This window comes from Marmota flaviventris, chromosome 8, assembly GCF_047511675.1.
Source record: "Marmota flaviventris isolate mMarFla1 chromosome 8, mMarFla1.hap1, whole genome shotgun sequence".
NCBI classification, from domain to species: Eukaryota; Metazoa; Chordata; class Mammalia; order Rodentia; family Sciuridae; genus Marmota; species Marmota flaviventris.
Window position 1 is genome coordinate 68,439,126 of NC_092505.1, and position 19,717 is coordinate 68,458,842.

Here is a 19,717-nt window from a genome sequence, read left to right on the forward strand (position 1 = left end):
GTACAGGGAGAAACTATGATTTAAGTTAATACAAGCCACCCTTATGGAAATAACACTTCTCCAAATACTTACCATGAATTTCATTTTCAGGATATTCCTGAAACATCTCGGGAGGCCAGATTGAAGCCAGTTTCCAGGAAATGGAAGGCAGTGGCCAATGCAGCAGGGCTTCAGGAAAGTCATAATAAGGTTAAAAGAGAGGAAGAGACTAACATGATTGAAGTGGTAAATTCAGCTCAGGAGTCCATATTGGCATCTTGGGCAAGGATCGCTGCCAGAGCCAATCAGCGCAAGGCTGTGAATTCGTGTCCCATCCCTACTTCTGTGGAGGCCTTTTTGCTGCAAACCTCTGGTAAGATCAGCCTTAAGATGTGAGTACTAGACCCAAGAAACAGGTTAATGTTTATTACTGCAAGACTGTAAGGGGGCAAAAGGGAAGGAATTAGTTAAAATAACTGTAGATTAGAAATTGGATTCATGTGGGACTTCTTCTTTGGTGGATGAATAGCCAAGTTTTGTTTGGATGGATCTCTAGGCCAGGTGACTGGATAATTGTCCTTTTTCACCACGAAGCAGAATTTCAAGGTGGGAAGAAAGCATAATCTAATATGGTTGGCTAATCCCCTAAGGTCTTTTCCTCTTAAGGCATTCGTAACAGTGAACACAAGGAAAGATGTTGTTTAAATCCTTGATTTAATTATCTCCTAAGTATGAAACATTGGTAAATTACTTGGCTTATGCCCTAGTGTCATTCTCTATGAAAACATTATAAATAACCTATGTCCTAGAATGATTGTGAGACTTATGTGAAACATATGACTTGTCATATTGGAGAGCAAACAATGACCATGGAAATGTTTGGTGCTAGGCTGAGGGTGTGGCTCAGTGAAGTGCTTGCCTAGCAGATCCAAGGTCTGAGATTCAATTCCCAGCACTGGAGGGGAAAAAAAAATAGATATAAATGTTAATAATGTACTTAAGAATACATATATTAATAGGTAAACCACTTAGAATCCTGGACACAAAGCAAGCATTACAAAAAGTTAACTATCATTTCTCTTGTTCTATATAATTTGTGAACCTAGACTATGTTTTTTATTTACACTTCTTATGTTTTATTTATTTATTTATTTATTTATTTATTTATTTAGTACCAAGAGTTGAACTCAGGGGCACTTGACCACTGAGCTACATGCCCCTATTTTGCATTTTATTTGGGGACTCACGGAGTTGTTCAGCTCCTTGCCATTGCTGAGGCTGGCTTTGAACTAGAGATCCTCCTACCTTAGCCTCCCAAGCCACTGAGATTATAGGCGTGCACCACTGTGCCCGAGCCCCGCACTTTTTTATGTATGTTATTTAACTGATTTATCAGCAGAATAGAAGGATAAAATAAAGAATGACTTCCTGAGGGGTTGTACTGGAGAACCATCCAGATCTTGCCATTCATATTTGCTTCTCTTCCCTTCCCAGGTGTCAGGTGGTGTGTGGTCCATGGCCAGTTTCTTTCTGCAGAAACAGCAGGCTGGGTTCGACTGCAGTTCCATGCAGGTCAGACTTGGGTCCCTGACACTCCCAAGAGGATGATTTCCCTTTTCCTGTTACCTGCCTGTATGTTTCCACCCTCGGGACTAGAAGATAATATGTTATGCCCTGAATGTGTAAAAAGGTAACATTTGATTTTTTTTCTAAGCATGGCATACAAATAAAGGAGATGTGTAGATGGATTTCTGAATAATTTAATAGGAAAAGAAAGAATATACATGCTATTTTCTTAAGGTGCTGTGTAGATCAGGCAAAAGGAGGAAGTAAAAAGAATTGAATTGAGTAGTGAATTAGCACTCACATAAATATGGCTAGTTTTTCAGCCTTAACAAAATATGTGACATGGAGCTGTATATAGTGGTGCCTATATGTAATCCCAGCGATTTAGGAGGATCACAAGTTCAAGGCCAGCTTGGGAAAACTAGGAAGACTCAAATTTATTTTTAAAAGTAAAAGAAAGATAGAGCCAGGAATGGAGTGCCTGTGAGTTCAATCCCCACTCCCAAAAACGTGATAAGTCAGAAACTTGTCTTTTCGTCTCAATTTAAGGGACCTGTTTAAAGGGGTGGGGAGGAATTAGAGTTTTTACCACATGTCAGATAACTACCTGGAGATACAAAAATTGGAAAATCCATGCAGCATACTGGAATGGAAATGAATAAGAGAAGCTCTGAAAATATATGGGAAGTAGCTATAATAGAGTAGTTTAGGGATGTTTCCAAAGAGGTTATATATACTCAGGGGGAACTTACCAGTTGGAAAGGAATCATTTGGGCCTTTTTTAATGGAAATAGCCAATACCAATATGAAAAAATTATGATGCACTTGGAAACTGCAAATAGGTCAAGATTATTAATACATATATAATGAGTGAATCTGGGAAAAGGTGAACAGACCAGAAAAGATTTTTATAGTCTCATAGTTTCATATGTTACCCTGTAGGTCATTATATATTATTGCTCAGTCATTTGGGGGGGGGACACAGACTTTTTTTTTTCCTTTTTCTTTTTGGTACTTGGGATTGAACCCAGGTATGCCTAACCTGAGCTACAACCCCAGTCTTATTTATTTATTTATCTATCTATCTGAGCTACATCCCCGGTCTTATTTATTTATTGATTGATTGAACTCAGGGGTTCTCAACCACTAAGCCACATTCCCAGATCTATTTCATATATATTTAGAAATGGGGTCTCACTGAGTTGCTTAGTACCTTACTTTTTGCTGTAGCTGGTTTTGAACTCATGATACTCCTGCCTCAGCCTCACTAGTTGCTGGGATTACAGGTGCCCAACTTTGAGACAGACACTTCTTTCAGAATATAATGATTACATAGCCTCTAGGAAAAAAACATACATTACAAGCTGTTTTAGATTTTAGAGAGACCATAAAAGTAATCTCTCCCATACACACATTCTTCCTACTCCTTTCTCTTTTTTTTTTTTAAACTTCTTTTTTTATTCTTTTCAGTTACTCGTGACAGTAGAACGTATTTTGACATACATACATGGAGTATGACTTATTCTAATTAGGATCCCATTCTCGTGGTTGTACATGATGTGGAGTTACACTGGTCATGTGTTCATATATGAACATAGGAAAGTTCTGTCCGATTCGTTCGACTGTCTTTCCTATTCCCATCCCCTCTCCTTTCCCTATACTCCCCTGCCCAATCTGGTGAACCTTCACCCCCTTTTTGAGTCAGCATTCGCAGAGAATATTCAACCTTTGTTTAACATTTTGGGATTGGCTTATTTCACTTAGCATGATAGTCTCTAGCTCCTTCCATTTACTGGCAAATGCCATCATTTCATTCTTTATGGATGAGTAATATATTCCATTGTGTATATGTACTGATTGTTTCTTCATTTTTTAATGGGAGTATCATAAGTGTGTATAAATGGGGAGGAACTGTGGGATGGGAAAGTATAAAGATGACCATTGCAATAAACAGGAGTCCTGAGAATAAGTAGACAGTGCTGTTCCTCTGTTAAACATGTACCCTTTAAAAATATATTTTTAAGTACTTTTTTGTAGTTGTAGATGGGTATAATGCCTTTATTTTATTTATCTATATGTGGTGCTGAGGATCCTTGCCTGGGCTATGCAAGTGCTCTACCACTGAGCCATAACCCAGCCCCTCCGTGTATCCTTTTAACTCACTATCCTGTATGGGGGTAAACTGCTCAGGAACTCCAGAATTGCATTTCTTGTTTATCAGCCACTTTCAAGGGGTTAGTGTTAAATGGTATCTACTCTAGTAAATTTTTTTACAATTCTTTTCTAACTTGTCTCTTAGGAATAAGAAGATGATGAAAGGATTAATTATAACAAGAGAGAAAAAGCAATGCACTGTAGGGAGACCAAAAGGTGCCACCTTAAGCAATGTTGAAATACTATTTTGATCTGAAGGCAATTGAGAAGAAACAGACAAAAAGTTTTCTGCTTTCCAACTATTGGCCCCAAAACAGGACATAAATTTGCAAATATTCCTCTTCCCTCCCAGGACAAGTGGTGGAGAGCCCATAGGTAAATCATCACACAGCCTGATGAATGCTGGGCTGGTTTCTGACCATCTTTTCATTTTCAGTGTCTCCTGATCATTTGTGTCAGACTCAAGTATTAAAAATATATATATATATATATATATATATATATATATATATATATATATATATATATATATTTTAAGTAGAGCTGCTAGGTTTATGGGGAAACTGAGCAAAAGAGTTCTTTTATGCTTCTCTTTAATATTAATTTTTTTGTGTGTGTACTAAGATTGAACCCAGGGACACTCTACCACTGGGCTATAACCCTAACTCCCTGCCTCTTTTTTTTGTTTATTTTTTGATGCTGGGAATTTAACCACTGAATCATATCCCCAGCCCTTTTAATTTGAGACAAGTTCTTCCAAGGTTGCTTAGGGTCTCACTAAATTGCTGAGACTGCCCTTGATCTTGCAATCCTGTCTCAGCCTCCTCTAAGTAGCTGAGATATAGGTGTGCATTATCTCACCTGGCTTTAATATTAACATGTCCTATTAGTGTTGTACATTCCTTAATTGATGAGTCAATATTGGTATATTAATTTTGGTGGTGGGTGGGGTACCAGGGATTGAACTCAGGAGCACTCAACCACAAAGCCACATCCCCAGCCCTATTTTTGTATTTTACTTAGAGACATGGTCTCATGAGTTGCTTAGCACCTTGTTAAATTGCTGAGGCTGAGTTTGAACTTGAGATCCTCCTGCCTCTATCTCCAGAGCCACTGTGATTACAGGCATGTGCCACCAAGCCCAGCCTATTATTAATTATTAACTACCTATTATTACTAGTTATAATGAATTATTATCTTTATGTGACACTGAGGATCCAACCCAGGGCCTCACACGTGTAGTCAAGCACTCTAGGGCTGGGGATGTGGCTCAAGTGGTAGCGCGCTCGACTGGCATGCGTGCGGCCCGGGTTCGGCCGGGGTTTGATCCTCAGCACCACATACAAAGATGTTGTGTCCGCCAAAAAACTAAAAAATAAATATTAAAATTCTCTCTCTCTCTAAAATAAATAAAGGCGTTGTGTCCATCTACACCTAATAAATAAATAAAATTAAAAAAAATAAAAACATACATGAGAGTAGAGTATATTAAAAAAAAAAAAAAAAAGCACTCTACCACTGAGCTACAACCCCAGTTGTATATTTGGTTTCACGCTTTTTGTTGAACGTCTTATGATTTTGATCTGTGTGTGTGTGTGTGTGTGTGTGTTTGTGTTTTACTAGGGATTGAACCCAGGAAAACACTACTACTAATCTATATTCACAGCCCTTTTTATTTTTTATTTTGATATAGGGTCTCAGTAAATTACTGAGGCTGGTTGGGTGTGGAGATACACATTTGTAATCCCCCAGAGACTTGGGAGGCTAGGTCAAGAGGATTGCAAGTTTGAGATCAGTCTCAACAGCTTAGCAAGACCCTGTCTAAAAATAAAAAGACGGGGTGTGGCACAGTGGTAAAGCATCCCTGGTACCCCCCTCCCCCCCAAAAAAAAAAGTTGCCAAAGCCAGCTTTGGATTTGCAATCCTCCTGCCTCAGTCTCCCAAGTAGTTGGGATTATGGCCCCCACCACACTTGGCCACTAAGGTTTGACGTGTATCCAACATTCTGCATGATAATTCATAATTATCTAGGCCCTAATGCTCCATTCCTCAGTTCTACCTGTTTTTCCTCCCGCCAAGCCTCTATAAATCAGATCTTTTTACTGACATTGTAACTTTGCCCTTTTTAGGATGCTTTATATTTAGAATCATACACATGTATTTTAAAATAGTCTGAAATATGTATTTAAGGTCTCTTCATGTCTTCATGGATTATTTTTTTAGTGCTAAGTATATCCATTCTCAAGATATACCACAGTTCATGTATTCATTCAGCTACCGAAAGACACCTTGGTTGCTTCCAAGTTTTGGCAGTTATGAATAAAGCTGCTATAAACATCAGTGTGCAGATTTTTGTGTGTTGGGAGGGGTAGTACATAAATTTTCACTCATCTGAGTAAATGCCAAAAAGCATGGATTCCATGGTAGGAGTTTAGCTTTGTAACAAACTGACTTTTCAAAGTGGTTATGGCATTTTGCATTTCCACCAGCAATGATGGAGCTCTTTTTTTTATTCTTGGTGGTGCTGGGGATTGAACACAGGGCCTTGAGCATGCAAGGCAAGTACTATACCAACTGAACTATGTCCCCAGCCCAATGATAGAAGAGTCTCATTGCACCTCATGCTTGTCACCATTTGCCATTGCCTGGGCTTGGGTTTTAGCCATTCTAACAGGTATGTAGTAGTAGTATCTCATAGTTTTAGTTTTGCAGTTCCCTAATGACATGAAGTTCAGCACCTTTCCATATGCTTATTTGCCATCTGTATCTTTTGGTGAGGTGTCCATTGCAGTTTATCCTTGTTCCTTTACAGTTAGTGCCCCCCCCCCCCTTCAAGATTTTTTTTATCTTGAGTTTCTATAGTTTGGATATAATATGCCCTAGATGTAAGGTTTTTTGATGCTTATCCTCTGAACTTCCTGGATCTGATTTTGTGTTATTAATTTTGATATACTCAACCATTGTTTCAAATATTTCTTCTGGTATTCTCATTACATGCATGAAAGCTTTTTACTATTGCCTCATCAGACTTGTGCATTCATTTCTGTCTTTCATTCTATTTTCTTCTTGCATTTCTGTTTGGGGTGTTTCCATTGACATTTCTTCAAGCCCACTGACCCAGTGCTTAGGTGCGTCCAGTCTGTTATTAAGTCTGAAAGGCAAGCTTCATTTCCCTTACAGTGTTTCCTTTTCTACCTTTTCATTGTGTCAGAGTTCCTGTCTCCACTTGGCATTGCCCATCTGTGCTTGAGTGTTCATTTTTTTTCCATCAGAGCCCTTTGTGTGTGTGTGTATTTGTATAAAAAATTATTGGGCTGGGGATGCTAGCGCGCTCTCCTGGCATGCGTGTGGCCTGGGTTGGGTTCGATCCTCAGCACCACATACAAAGATGTTGTGTCCGCCGAAAACTAAAAAAAAAAAAAAAATTAAAAAAAATATTAAAGAAATTCTCTCTCTCTCTCTGTCTCTTTAAAAAAAAAATTATTATTTTTGGTACTGGGGATTGAACTCAGAGACATTCAACCACTGAGCCATATCCCCAGCCCTATTTTGTATTTTATTTAGAGACAGGGTCTCACTGAGTTGCTTAGTGCCTCAATGTTGCTAAGGCTGGATTTGAACCTACAATCCTGTCTCAGCCTTCCTTAGTACACTAACTGAAGTTATCTTAAATTTCTGGTCTGATAAGTTTAACATCTCTGTCATATCTTAGTCGGATTTTTTTTTTTCCCTAAGTGTTATGTTTCCCAGGTGGGCTCTGAGCTCATGGGCTCAAGTGTCCTTACCACCTCCTCCCAAGTAGCTGGGACTACAGGTCCCTGCCACTGTGCCCACTTTCAATCTGGATCTGTCTTTACTTTTGTTTTATTTATTTTGGTTTTGAGGATTGAACCCCTCAGAGGTGCTTTACCACTGAGCCACATTCCCAGCCCTTTTTTATATTTTGAGATAGGTTCTTGGTAAATTGCTGAGGCTGCCTTTGAACTTGTGATCCTCTGCCTCAGCCTCCCAAACTGTTGGGATTACAGGTGTAGGCAATCACACTGAGCTCTTGCTCTGTGCTTTAAAAACCATGTTTAAATCTTTTGCTATGCCTTATAAAATTTTGTCAAAAGCCCAATTCAATGTGCTGGCTAAAAGAAACTAGGTACTAGTTCACGAGGAGGCTTCTTTTGGGCTCCTGTGGCAAATATTCTAAATATTCTCAATATCTACCTGTCTTTTTTCCAATATTTGGAACAACAGTTTGCTCTGTGATATCAGTTGCATCCTGATTATGAATGATTATGAATTGTTTTTCAAGTTTGTTGGACTTGCTTTTCCTTTTTTTTTTTTTTTGACTTTTCTTTTTTGTGTGGATTGAACCCACAGCCTCACACACCCTTGGCTTTTTCTTCTTAGATTGGGAGTTGTATGTTTTTCACATGCTGGACCAGAAATATTCTTAGTTCTTTTCTTTTCCTTTTTTTTTTTCTTATACCAGGGATTAACCCCAAGTGTACTTAACCACTGAGCCACATTCCATCCCTGTTTATTTTTTTATTCTGAGATAGAGTCTCCCTAAGTTGCTTAGGGCCTGGATAAATTGATGAGGCTGGCTTTAACTTATCATCCTCCTGCCTCAACCTCCGAAGTCAAGGCCCCCAGCATTTTTTTTTTTTTTTTTTTCTTTCACTGGTGCTGGGAATTGAACCGAGGGCCTTGTGCATGCTGGGCAAGTGCTCTATCACTGAGTTTCACATCCAACTTATTCCTTTTAAAATGTTTAGGCATGTATAATCATTAGAAAGGTACTTAGGTTTATAGAGTAAAATGTTTTTAAATTTTGAGAAAGGGTCTTGCTGAATTGCCCAGACTGGACTTGCCTTAACATCCCAAATAGTTGGGATTACAGTCATGTGCCACCTTGCCCTACTCAGCATTTTTAAGTTTAAGATGACTAAATGGTCTCCATAGAGGTTGTTCCAATTGGTGGTCCCACTAGTCATATACAAGAATGCTGGGCACTTTGATGCATGCCTGTAATAACAGAGACTAGGGAGGCTAAGGTAGGAGGATTGCAAGTTTGAGGATAGTGTCAATGATTTAGTGAGATTCTGTGTCAAATTTTAAAAAGAAGGATGTAGCTCAGTGGTAAAGTGCCCCTGTTTTCAATTCCCAGGACCAAAAGAAAAAAATATAAATATGCTACCTGTTGCCACATTAACAACCTTTTGGTGTTTTGTCAAATTTATTTGGTAAAATGAGATTTTGATGTTTTATAACAGTTTTAAGGGCTCTTATCACTAAAAAGCTCTGACTCTTGGTCCTGTGGATACCCAATGGGTATCTACAAATAGAAGAAAAGCTTAACATCACTCTCTCTCTTTTTATTTTTTTTTAACTATGCCTCTTCAGTTTTCTTTTATTGTTGGTTGTTCAAAACAATACATAGTTCTTGACATATCATATTTCACACTTTGATTCAAGTGGGTAACATCACTCTCTTTACTTTGTGTTTCCTTTGTTACCTTAAACTTTGGGTCATATTCCTGCTCCACTCTACCTATAGGCATGTTAAATGTTTAAGGAGTTTAAATACTAAAATTGTTATTCCTCCCCCTTTGATGCTGAAGTCACCAAGAGTAACTAGGTATTTTCAGGATTTGCAGGGACATCAACAGATCATCAGTCAGCTTTCACTTTTTGGCTGGGGGGCAGTTTTGGGGATTGAACCCAGCTGGGGTTAGCCACTGGGCTACATGCTCAGCCCTTTTTGATTTTTTATTTTGAGACAGGGTCTTGCCAAGTTGCCCAGGCTGGCCTTGAACTTGTAATGCTCCCGTCTCAGCCTTCCAGAGTCCCTGGGACTATGGATATATGCCCCTTGCCCAGCTGTCAGTCAGCTTTTACAGTGTCATGTTTCAGATCAACTCCCCCATATCTTTCACTCCCTGCCCCACTGAGGCCCAGAAATCTCCAGTCACTGCCCTAAACCTGCCAAGAACAGTGAGTCTTCCAGACAGATCACTGATGAGACTGCCTTCCTATGTGGGAGCAGCTGTAATTTTGAGAACAGAGACTATCCCCCTAAGCAGGAACACCTGTCTCTTGGGAAACAAATTGCCCCTCAAGCCTTAAGATATTCTCAGAGCCTCAGGGAGCCAGAGCTGAGATAATGATCAGCCAGACCACTGTTGGAGCAGTACTGCTTGCTTGGCCATGCATGTTCCTTGCACCCTTCCCTGTATAATCTGGAAGTTCTGTCAATACCCCAAGACAGGGCTGCAGATGCTTGATCCCCCTGTCTTTCTGATACAGCTATATTTAATATATTCTTACCTTGCACAATTTTTCTGTTTGGGACAAGTGGCCAGACCTGATTTGTTGGGACTCCCCAGAGTCAGGCCCCCTCTGACCTAGGACTCTAATAACATTTTGTTCTTTTGTATGTGTAGGTTTTGTTTTGTTTTGGTGGGGGCAGCTCCTGTACCGGGGATTGAACTCAGGGCCTCACACATGCTAGGCAAGGGTTCTACCACGGAGCTACATTCCCCAAGAACTTGATTTTGAAACAAGGTCTCACTCAATTGCCCAGGCTGGTGTCAAAGCCGAGATCCTCCTGTGTATCTGGGATTATAGGCATGTATGGGAAAATGCCAGATGCCTGACTGGTTACTTGCTGAATTTTAAATATTGGGTTCTGATCCACTTGGAATTCTTTCTACTCTAAAATATGAGCTCTGTGGGTCTCTTTCTTTCCTTTTTTTTTTTTTTAATATTTATTTTTTAGTTATAGGTGGACACAATATCGTTATTTTTTATTTTGTGTGGTGCTAAGGATCCAACTGAGTGCCTCAGGCATGCTAGGCAAGCGCTCTACCTCTAAGCCACAATCCCAGCCCAGGTCTCTTTCTTTCTTCCTTTTTTTTTTTTTTTTTTTTTCAGTATTAGGTATCAAACTTAGGTCCTCTTGCATGCTAGGCTAGAACTCTGCCACTGAGTTATAACCCCATTCTTCTATATTTCTGTTGATATGTATTTACATATGTAAGCATGTTATACCTTTAGTGATTTTTCTCATTATGTCTTTTAAAATTTTTTGGGGGAACTGGGGATTTAACCCATGGACACTTTACCACTGAGCCACATCCCCAGCTCTTCCCCCCTTTCATTTTTATTTATTTTGAGATAAAGTCTCATTAAGTTGCTGAGGGCCTTGCAAGAAATAGCTAAGGATGGCCTTAAATTTGCAATTCTCCTGCCTTAGCCTCCCGAGTCACTAGGATTACAGGTATGTACTACCTTACTTGACTCATTATGTTTTATAGTTTGTTTATTTATCATGTTTTTTATTTAAAAAAAATTTTTTTTGAGCCCAGGGGTGCTTAACCACTGAGCTATATTCCCAGCCATATATATATATATATATATATATATATATTTTTTTTTTTTTTTTTTTAACTCTGGGACAGGGTCTCTCTAAATTGCTTGGGGCCTCGCTAAATTGTGGGCCTTGCTAAGTAGCTGAGACTAACCCTCGAACTTGTGATCCTACTGTTTCACTTCCCAAGTTGCTGGTTTTATAGGCGTGGGCCACCATGACCAGCTATCACGTTTTTAAAATAAGATCCACTTGAAAATAGCAGTTAACAGATTTGTAATGTGAAAACATTTTTAAAACTTTTAATGAAAAATTTGTAGCAATTTAAAGATATTTCTATTTATAGGTATATTGTTGATTAGGATACATGAGGCAAGATAATAAAATGTCAGAAAATAATGCAATTTTTGGGGGGGTGGTACTGGGGATTGAATCCAGGAGCACTTTACCACTGAGTCACATCCCTAGCTCCTGCTTTGTTTTTCCTTATTTTTTTTTCATTTCGAGACAGAATCTTGCCAAGTTGCTTAGAACCTCACTAAATTGCAAGGCTGCCCTCAAACTTGTGAGCCTCCTGTCTTAGCCTCCTGAGTTGCTGGGCTTACAGGGTGAGTCACTGAGCCCAGCTAACATGGATCTCTTAAAAAGTGGTGATGAGCTAGCTGGGTGTGGTGTTGCACTCCTGTAATCCCAGCGACTAGGGAGACTGAGGTAGGAGGATCACAAATTCAAAGCCAGCCTTAGCAACTTAGTGAGGCCCTAAGCAATTTAGCAAGACCCTGTCTCAAAATTTTTAAAAAGGGCTGGGGATGTGACTCAGTGGTTCACCATCCCTGAGTTCTATCCCTGGTACCAAAAAAAAAAAAGAAAAAACTAAAAAGTGGTGCTGAGATGTATAAACATCAAGTTCACCTATAGCAACGTATCTTCTAACATAATTTTGTCTCTTATAAAGTATGCTGCCGTAGTCACCATTTCCACCTTCCCCCAGGTTTGAGTGGGTGTTGTCTTCAATGCAACTGAGTTATCAGTCAGGGTTCTCCAGAGAAATAGAACCAACAGGATCCATAGATATGTAGATACACAAGAGGAGATTCATGTCAGAATGGCCTCACTTAATTAGGGCCATGGAGTCCCGCAGGTGCTATCTGCAAGCTGGGTGGCCAGGAAAACCTGGTGGTATCAGTCAGTCCTAGTTCAAACACCTAAGAACCGCGGAATGGAGACGAATTCCCAGTATAGAGAAAAGTGGGGAGGTGAGGAAAAGGAAGAAAAGGGACCTGCCACCTCAATAAGAGAAAATTTGCTGTTCCTTGGACTGGCTGCTCCATTTGGGACTTCCCAGGATTGGATGATTCCTGTCCCCTGCTGAGGGAGGATCTTCACTCAGGCTGTTGATTCAAATGATAATCTCTTCTCCAACAGAGATGGGGACACAGAAACATTTCCCTGCTCTCAGACCAGCCCTTAATGCAGTCAAGTCAACACAAAATCAATGATGGCATTATGGCTTCTCCTCTAGGAAAGCTAATAAAATGATTTGACACTCATGGATAGAACATTTTGGGTGTAAGGATACAGCTCAGTGGTACATCACCCGCCTAGTATGCTCTGGGTTCAATCCTCAGTACTGCTAAAAAGAGAAAAACAAAATTACCTGTGTGGCAAGGGATTTTCTTCCCCCCATAAATTGAGATCCTCTCAATCAATTAAAAAATTATCTGGAAAACAAAAGAACAACTCTTCGGATTCTCACCCCCTGTGGTAGACATTGGGGTAGTGGTGTGGGCCCAATCCAATACTTAGATTCCTAAAGTGAAGATAGAGGACTCATTTAAAAGTTACTTCTGGGGGCTGGGGATGTGGCTCCAGTGGTAACGCACTTGCCTAGCATGCATGAGGCACTAGGTTCGATTCTCAGCAACACATAAAAATAAAATAATTATGTCCACCTAAAACTAAAAAGTAAATATTAAAAAAGTTACTTGTAACTCAGTGTTATATATTAACCTTCTTCAAGAAAGAAGCACAGTGGTCCATCGCCTCCTCCAAAAGAGTCAAGAAAGTTAAGATAGATGAGTTTTAATTAGGCAAAGTAGACAGTGATTTCATTATTAATCACTTGAGCTGGGGAGGAAGATCTGCGACACAGTACTTGCCTAACATGCAGGAGGCCCTGGGTCTGATCCCCAACACTGCAATAAATAAGAACAACATAATCATTTAAAGTAGCTATCTAATTTAGTCTTTTATGAATTGGTGGCACTGATGAAACCCAGGGTCTCATGTGTGCTAAGCAAGTGTCCTAATTTATTTTATTTTTTCTAGTTTAGCCTTTGTTTTCCCCACCCCCCCCCCCCTTTTTTTTTTCAGTGGAGGTCCTGGGAATTGAACCCCAGAGTGATTTGCCACTGAGTTAAATACTCAGGTCCCCCCCTTTTAATTTTTATTTTGAGGCAGTGTAACAGTGGTTCGTCCCCTTTATGCTTTGAATGCAACCCTTGCTTCTCTGCCACCTTGACTTATTTTTAAAATGACATTCCCCCCCCCCCCCCCCCCCCCCCGCCATTCTTTTTTTCTAGACCCCTCCCTAATCTCAGGGTAAACAGGATTACCTTCCCCCGCTCCCCCCCTCCTAGTCAGAGTTATCTGTCCTTGAGCCCACACCCACTACAGGAGTGAAGTAATTCAGATTTAGGCATGGCACCAAAGATCTAAGAAATGACTGTCTCCCAATTTAACAAGGGAATTATGATTCCCAACAGAGAACACTGGAATATAGCCTTTAAGTGACCTTAAAAACCTCCTATTTCCCCTGATGGTTACCACCACAACCTCTGGGACAGAAGTTCCCTGTGTTTCTCCTTTTCTAGCAAAGCAATAAAACTTATTTTCCCAAAACTGTGTCCTCATATTGGACTGGCATTGGGGACAAGGATGGAGATTTCAGTAATATACTGGCACCCCAGATAGGACTTGAGAGCAGCCCCCACTCTGGCCTGGCCATCCAAGCAGGATGCAAGGTGGTGGTGAATGTGTTGAGTGCCAACTGCAGGAAAGTTAGGTGAGTTTGCCTGGGGAACAACCGGAGCAGCTATTCCATTGAGTAAAGGGAGGGACAGAGGGATCAATCCAGTAGCTACGGAAGTTCCTTTTACTTTGGGAACTCAGGCCTTAGCTCCCTGAACATACAGGTTGCTCCATCTGTTACTGCCCCTTTAAGACCTGAGCAATACTGGTCCACTTTGAGAAAATGGAAACTGAACGCAGTAAAGTCATGATATCCTTGTCCATCTGGTAAATCCTCTGGTGTGCACAATGAGACCCTCAATTCCTCACATCTTGTGCCCCTTCATTGAAAGATCTGGTCCTTCTTATGGGGACATCTGTGACACAGCAGGTTTAGACATCACAGTTAAGAGAGAATCTAGGGATTTTTATTCTCTTCTGGTCTGTTGTAGGCTCTCATCTGTTTTTTGGCCTTGGGTTTGGGAATTTCCTCTGGTTGTCTGTGTTTTCCTTTGTATCTGTTACTGCCGCTTTAAGACCTGACAATAACTGCATTGAGCCTATAGGTAGTACCTTGGGAAGAACTTGGCTGAATGGGCCACCTACAGGTATAAGCCTGTCTAAGGGAAAGATGTTTTACTGTAACACATTCTGGCCTTTGATTGGTTTTTCTGAATTATTATACAGTCTTGCAGTTGGAGTTGGTCTGTCAGAGGGGAAACATGGGAGAGAGTCTGCCTCTGGTGTGCATGGACTGCAGGACACCAGAAGAAAGGGTTAAAAAAAAAGATTTAAATCCTTTCAAACCAGTGCTGGCAGTCCTAGTACTGTTCTCAGCCTTGCTTCAGGCAGCTGCAGATCATTTCACTATGGGTCAGAGACACCAGCCCTGGGATGGAAAAAACAAAAGCAAACAAAGAAAAGCTACCTGGTTTGTAGAAAATTGGGCAAAGGGAACCTGGCCTCTGCCCTGCCTTCCAGACCTTCTTACCCCTGGATGCTGGAGGTTGCTGGCCACAAAGGATGTGGCAGTAGGTTTCAACACTGTTACTTTATGAGTTGGGGATAGGAATGGTCTCCCTTTTTATGATCTGACAGGACACCCTGTTTGGCCAGGGGATATCCTTTACTGGGGCAGAGCAATTCTTGCTATGACAGTATCCCACCAAACTAAATGCATGGGAAGACTGGCAGGATAAACGGCACCCCTTGAAAAGATAAAAACAAACTAAAGCAACTCATGTTTTGTTGGCAGCCTCTGCAAAGGGATCTTCAAAGAAGCCTAAAGAAAAGAATGGAGAAGGCCTTCTCCACTGAATATCAATATGCTTAGTATAAAAAAAGACCCAGGGGCTGGGGTTGTGGCTCAGTGGTAGAGCATGTGCCTAGCACCTGGAGGTACTGGGTTCAATTCTCAGCACCACATAAAAATAAATAAAATAAAGATCCATTGACAACTAAAAAACATTTTTAAAAAAATACCCACAAGGAGCCTTTGGGTACAATTAACAATGGGGAACCCATTAAAAGTTGATGGCTTTGTGATAATGATACAATAAACAGGTCAGGATCCAAAATATCTTGTGCTCCAACCCCTTGATATGAAGCAAAGTCTCAAACATTAGCCCCACATAAATGTGATTCTTTTTGTTCTTGATTAGGTTGGTTATATTCTCAGTTGATAAATTTATCATTTTTCAATTCTGGTGGCATAAAGTCTTAAAACTAGGTGTCAGCATGGCTGCTTTCCTTAATAAGGCTCTTAGGGATTGTCAGTTTTCTCACCTTTCAAAGCTGATTTTTTTTGGGAGGGGGGTGAAATTTAAAACCAGGGGTGCTTACCACTAAACTATATCCTCAGTCCCTTTTACTTACTTATTTTTTTGCCAAGTGTGATGGCACACACCTATAATCCAGTGATTCTCGAGGCTGAGGCAGGGGGATGGCAAGTTTGTGGTTAGCCTCAGCAATATAGCAATACCCTATCTCAAAATAAAAATATTGAAGTGTTTCGGGATTGGGGGAGTGTAGCTCCATAGTATAGTGCCCTTGGATTAAATATCTAGTACCACAAAATTTTTTTTTCGACTTTGAGACAGGGCCTCTTTAAGTTGCTGAAGTTCTCACTTAATTGCTAAGGCTGACCTTGAACTTGCCATCCTCCTGCCTCAGCCTCCTGAGTTGCTGGGATTGCAGGCATGTACCTGTACCCAGCTTTTTCCAAGCTGTTTTTTAGCCTCTTCATTACATCACTCTAACCTCTGTTTCACTTGTCACATGTCATTTTCTGACCCTGGCCCTCCTTCCTTCCTCTTATAAAAACCTTTTGACTGTTGGGCATACAGGGATAATCTAGAGTAATTTTGCCATTTCAAGATCCTCAATTTGGTCACATCTGCAAAGTCTCTTTTTGCCATATGAAGCAACATATTCACAGGTTCCTGAGGTTAAGACATGGGACGTCTTTGGGTGGGAAGGCATCCTATCACACCAAAATAAAGTCATCATCTTCAAACAGTTCACAGTCTCAGAGAATAGATGATACATGACAGATAACATATAGATAGATAGCAGCCCCAGGTTCTATGAGAATCCACAATAAATACCTATCTGGACTTTAAGTACCAGGCAGAGTTAGGAAAGAAATTTTACAAAGAAAAGGCCCTGAAACCAAGTCATGCTCAGGATGGAAAGAAAAATTGAATGTGTTTTGATACAGAGACCAGTGCTCATGATGCATGAAAGTGAGAAAAATGTGGTTCATTTTAATAACTCTAATAAGATGAACTCATGATATATAGTGTATGGTAGTGGATGAGCTAAGAGAATCATAAATCTTTCCCCATGATTTTTAAATTATTAAATTATAAGACTATACTTTCAGGGATCATTTCTATAGTATGTTTCTAGAGAAGTTTCTCTGATTGTGTAAAGTACCAGAAACCACGAGGAGGAGTTGAGTGTTCTGTCCAGAGAGTGAAGTTGGTTCTAGGTGTTGCATTACTGCAACTGCCTTTTTAATTGCATTCCTAATTCTCTTTAGAGATTAAGAGGGAGAGAACAGTCTGAGTGGTTTCCATTAAAAAAGTAATAATAATAATAATTATATATATATAATTATTTCTGGGATCTAAACCCCTTTAGATAATTTGATGAACTTTATGCACTTCTTGCTTAGAAAATATTAGTACAAATGGATGGAGTTGGAGCATATAATGCTAAGTGAAGTGAGCCAATCTCCAAAAGCCAAATGCCAAATATTTTTCTCTGATATCAGGAGGCTGATTCATAATGGGGCTGGGGGGGTGGAACATGGGAGACAAACTCTAGATAGGGTAAAGGGGTAGAAGGGAAAGGGAGAGGACATGGCAGCAGGAAAGACGGTGGAATGAGACGGATATCATTACCCTAAGTACATGTATGAAGACACGAATGGTAGGACTCTACTTTTGAGTACAACCAGAGATATGAAAAATTGTGCTCTATATGTGTAATATGAATTGTAATGCATTCTACTGTCATATATAACAAATTAGAATGAATTTTTAAAAAGACAAAAAAAGAAAATATTAGTACACAGTGTTACATAAATTTTCATGGATCCATAGAGCTGTTGAAGATTTTTTTTTTTTTTTTTTGGTAGTGCTAGGGATCAAATCCAAGGCCTTGCACATGATAAGCAGGTGCTCCACCTTTGCACTATATCCTCAATCTTTTTTATTTTATGTATGTACAAATTTACTTATGTATTTCTTTACTTTTGCAGTACTGGAGATTAAATCCAGGGACGCTCTACCACTAAGCTACATCCTCAGCTCTCTTCATTTTTTATTTGAGATAGGGTATTGCTCAATTGCCAGGCTGGCCTTGAACTTGTGATCCTCCTGTCTCAGTCTGTAGAATAGATGGGATTTCAGGGGTCTGCCACCAGAATCAGCTCTTGAAGAACATCTATGCATCCCTGGTTATCAAACTCAGTAACAGATGTGGAAGTGTGAGTCGTTTGTAAGGAGTGAACTTTCTCTTGAAGAAGAAGAAGAGAATAAAAGAAAATTAATCAGAAGGCTGTGGAATCAAAGTGAGGAATAATTTAGGGCCTTAATGAAGACAGTAGTGGATTGGATTAAATGTAACAAACTCAAGAGAAAGTGAAAAGGTGGAAGAGTGACTGGACTTTTGAACAATTGGATATATAGTTGAAGATTGAAATGTCTCCATCTGGGCTTCCCTGGTTTCTGTGATGCATGTGGTTAGTGGTTACCAGTGATAAAAAAGGAAACAGAGGCAGGAAATCAGACTTGAAGGCTCAGTTCAAGTTCAGATCTATTTGAAGTAATTTGGTCTGGAACTCAGGAGAGGAGTTTCTATTGAAGAATATTCTGTATCTTAGCTACCACAGCAAGTCCTGGTAGCTAAGACCTTTGGGACAATTGAGGTTGCCTAGAGATTATGCCCAGAGAGAAGTCTTTGTCTTAAGGGAAAAAGACCCAAAGGCCTGTTTTAGAAGTGGGTAAGCAAAGGGAATTGAAAATGATCAATTAGAGACTAAAAGAAAATTTAGCATTCTGATCAATGGGAATAGGTTTGTTTTAGTCCATTTAAGCATCTCTAACAAAATATCATATGGGAATGGCTTGTAAAAAACAGAAATTGACTTCTCGTATTTCCAAGGGCTAAGAGTGTGAGATTAGGGTGTCAACAATATTAGGATCTGGTTAAAGCCCTCTTCCAGGTTGTAGAAAGAGAGAAAGTAGACTCTCGCCTCTTGTGTTTTTAAAAAGTTTATTTTAGCTGGATGTGACGGTGCACACTTTTAATCCCAGGTATTAGGAGGGCTGAAGGAGGAGAATCACAAGTCCAAGACCAGCCTTGGCAATTTAGCAAGACCTTAATTCAAAATTAAAATATATATATATATATTAAAAGGGTTGGAGGGCTGGGGATGTGGCTCAAGCGGTAGCGCGCTCGCCTGGCATGGGTGCGGCCCGGGTTCGATTCTCAGCACCAAATACAAACAAAGATGTTGTGTCCGCCGAAAACTAAAAAATAAATATTAAAAATTTCTCTCTCTCTCTCTCTCTCACACTCTTTCTTTAAAAAAAAGGGGGGGGGTGGAGACGTAGCTCAATGATAGAACACTTTTGTGTGAGGTTTAAACCCCAACACTTTATTTATTACGCAAAAATAAATAAAGGTAATAAAGAAGTAAACTAAATAAAGTAATGTAAATAAAGATTTATTTTATTTGTGTTGAGGATTTAATCTAGGACCTTACTTATAATCAACACAAACTCTACCACTGCGCTGCAGTTCATCCTTCTAGCTTCTTATGAGGGTACTAATCCCACTTGTGAGGTCTCTAACCTCATGACCCCATCTCCTCTCCACATGCCACCTCCAAAGAAAATCATAGTGGGAATTAGATTTCGACATCAAAATTTTGGGAGGACACAGAAACATTCAGTCCATCATAGACTGACAAAGATGTAGAAGGTGATATGGAATGAGAAGCACTAGCCAAGAGTAAGAAAGGAACAGGTGGTTGTGGTGGCCCCTGATTATAATCCTAGCAACTGGAGAGGCTGAGGAAGGAGATCTCCAGTTTAGGGCCAGCATCAGCAATTTAGCTAAGCCCTACACAACTTA

The 19,717-nt window shown here is 40.0% G+C and overlaps 1 protein-coding gene and 1 non-coding gene across 2 annotated transcripts in view; both read left to right on the forward strand.

The window, feature by feature from the left end:
* Dppa2 (developmental pluripotency associated 2) overlaps window positions 1–3,950 on the forward strand; it is an 8,944-nt gene extending 4,994 nt beyond the window's left edge. The window contains 3 exon segments of the mRNA XM_071614910.1: window positions 91–352; window positions 1,474–1,669; window positions 3,845–3,950. Of these exon segments, the coding sequence (XP_071471011.1) occupies window positions 91–352; window positions 1,474–1,669; window positions 3,845–3,950 (564 nt within the window).
* Window positions 3,951–16,939: 12,989 nt separating this feature from the next.
* Window positions 16,940–17,145, forward strand: LOC114099057 (small nucleolar RNA U3). Its single transcript, XR_003583828.1, has one exon. It is a non-coding gene; the product is annotated as a small nucleolar RNA U3 (small nucleolar RNA).
* Window positions 17,146–19,717: the final 2,572 nt, after the last annotated feature.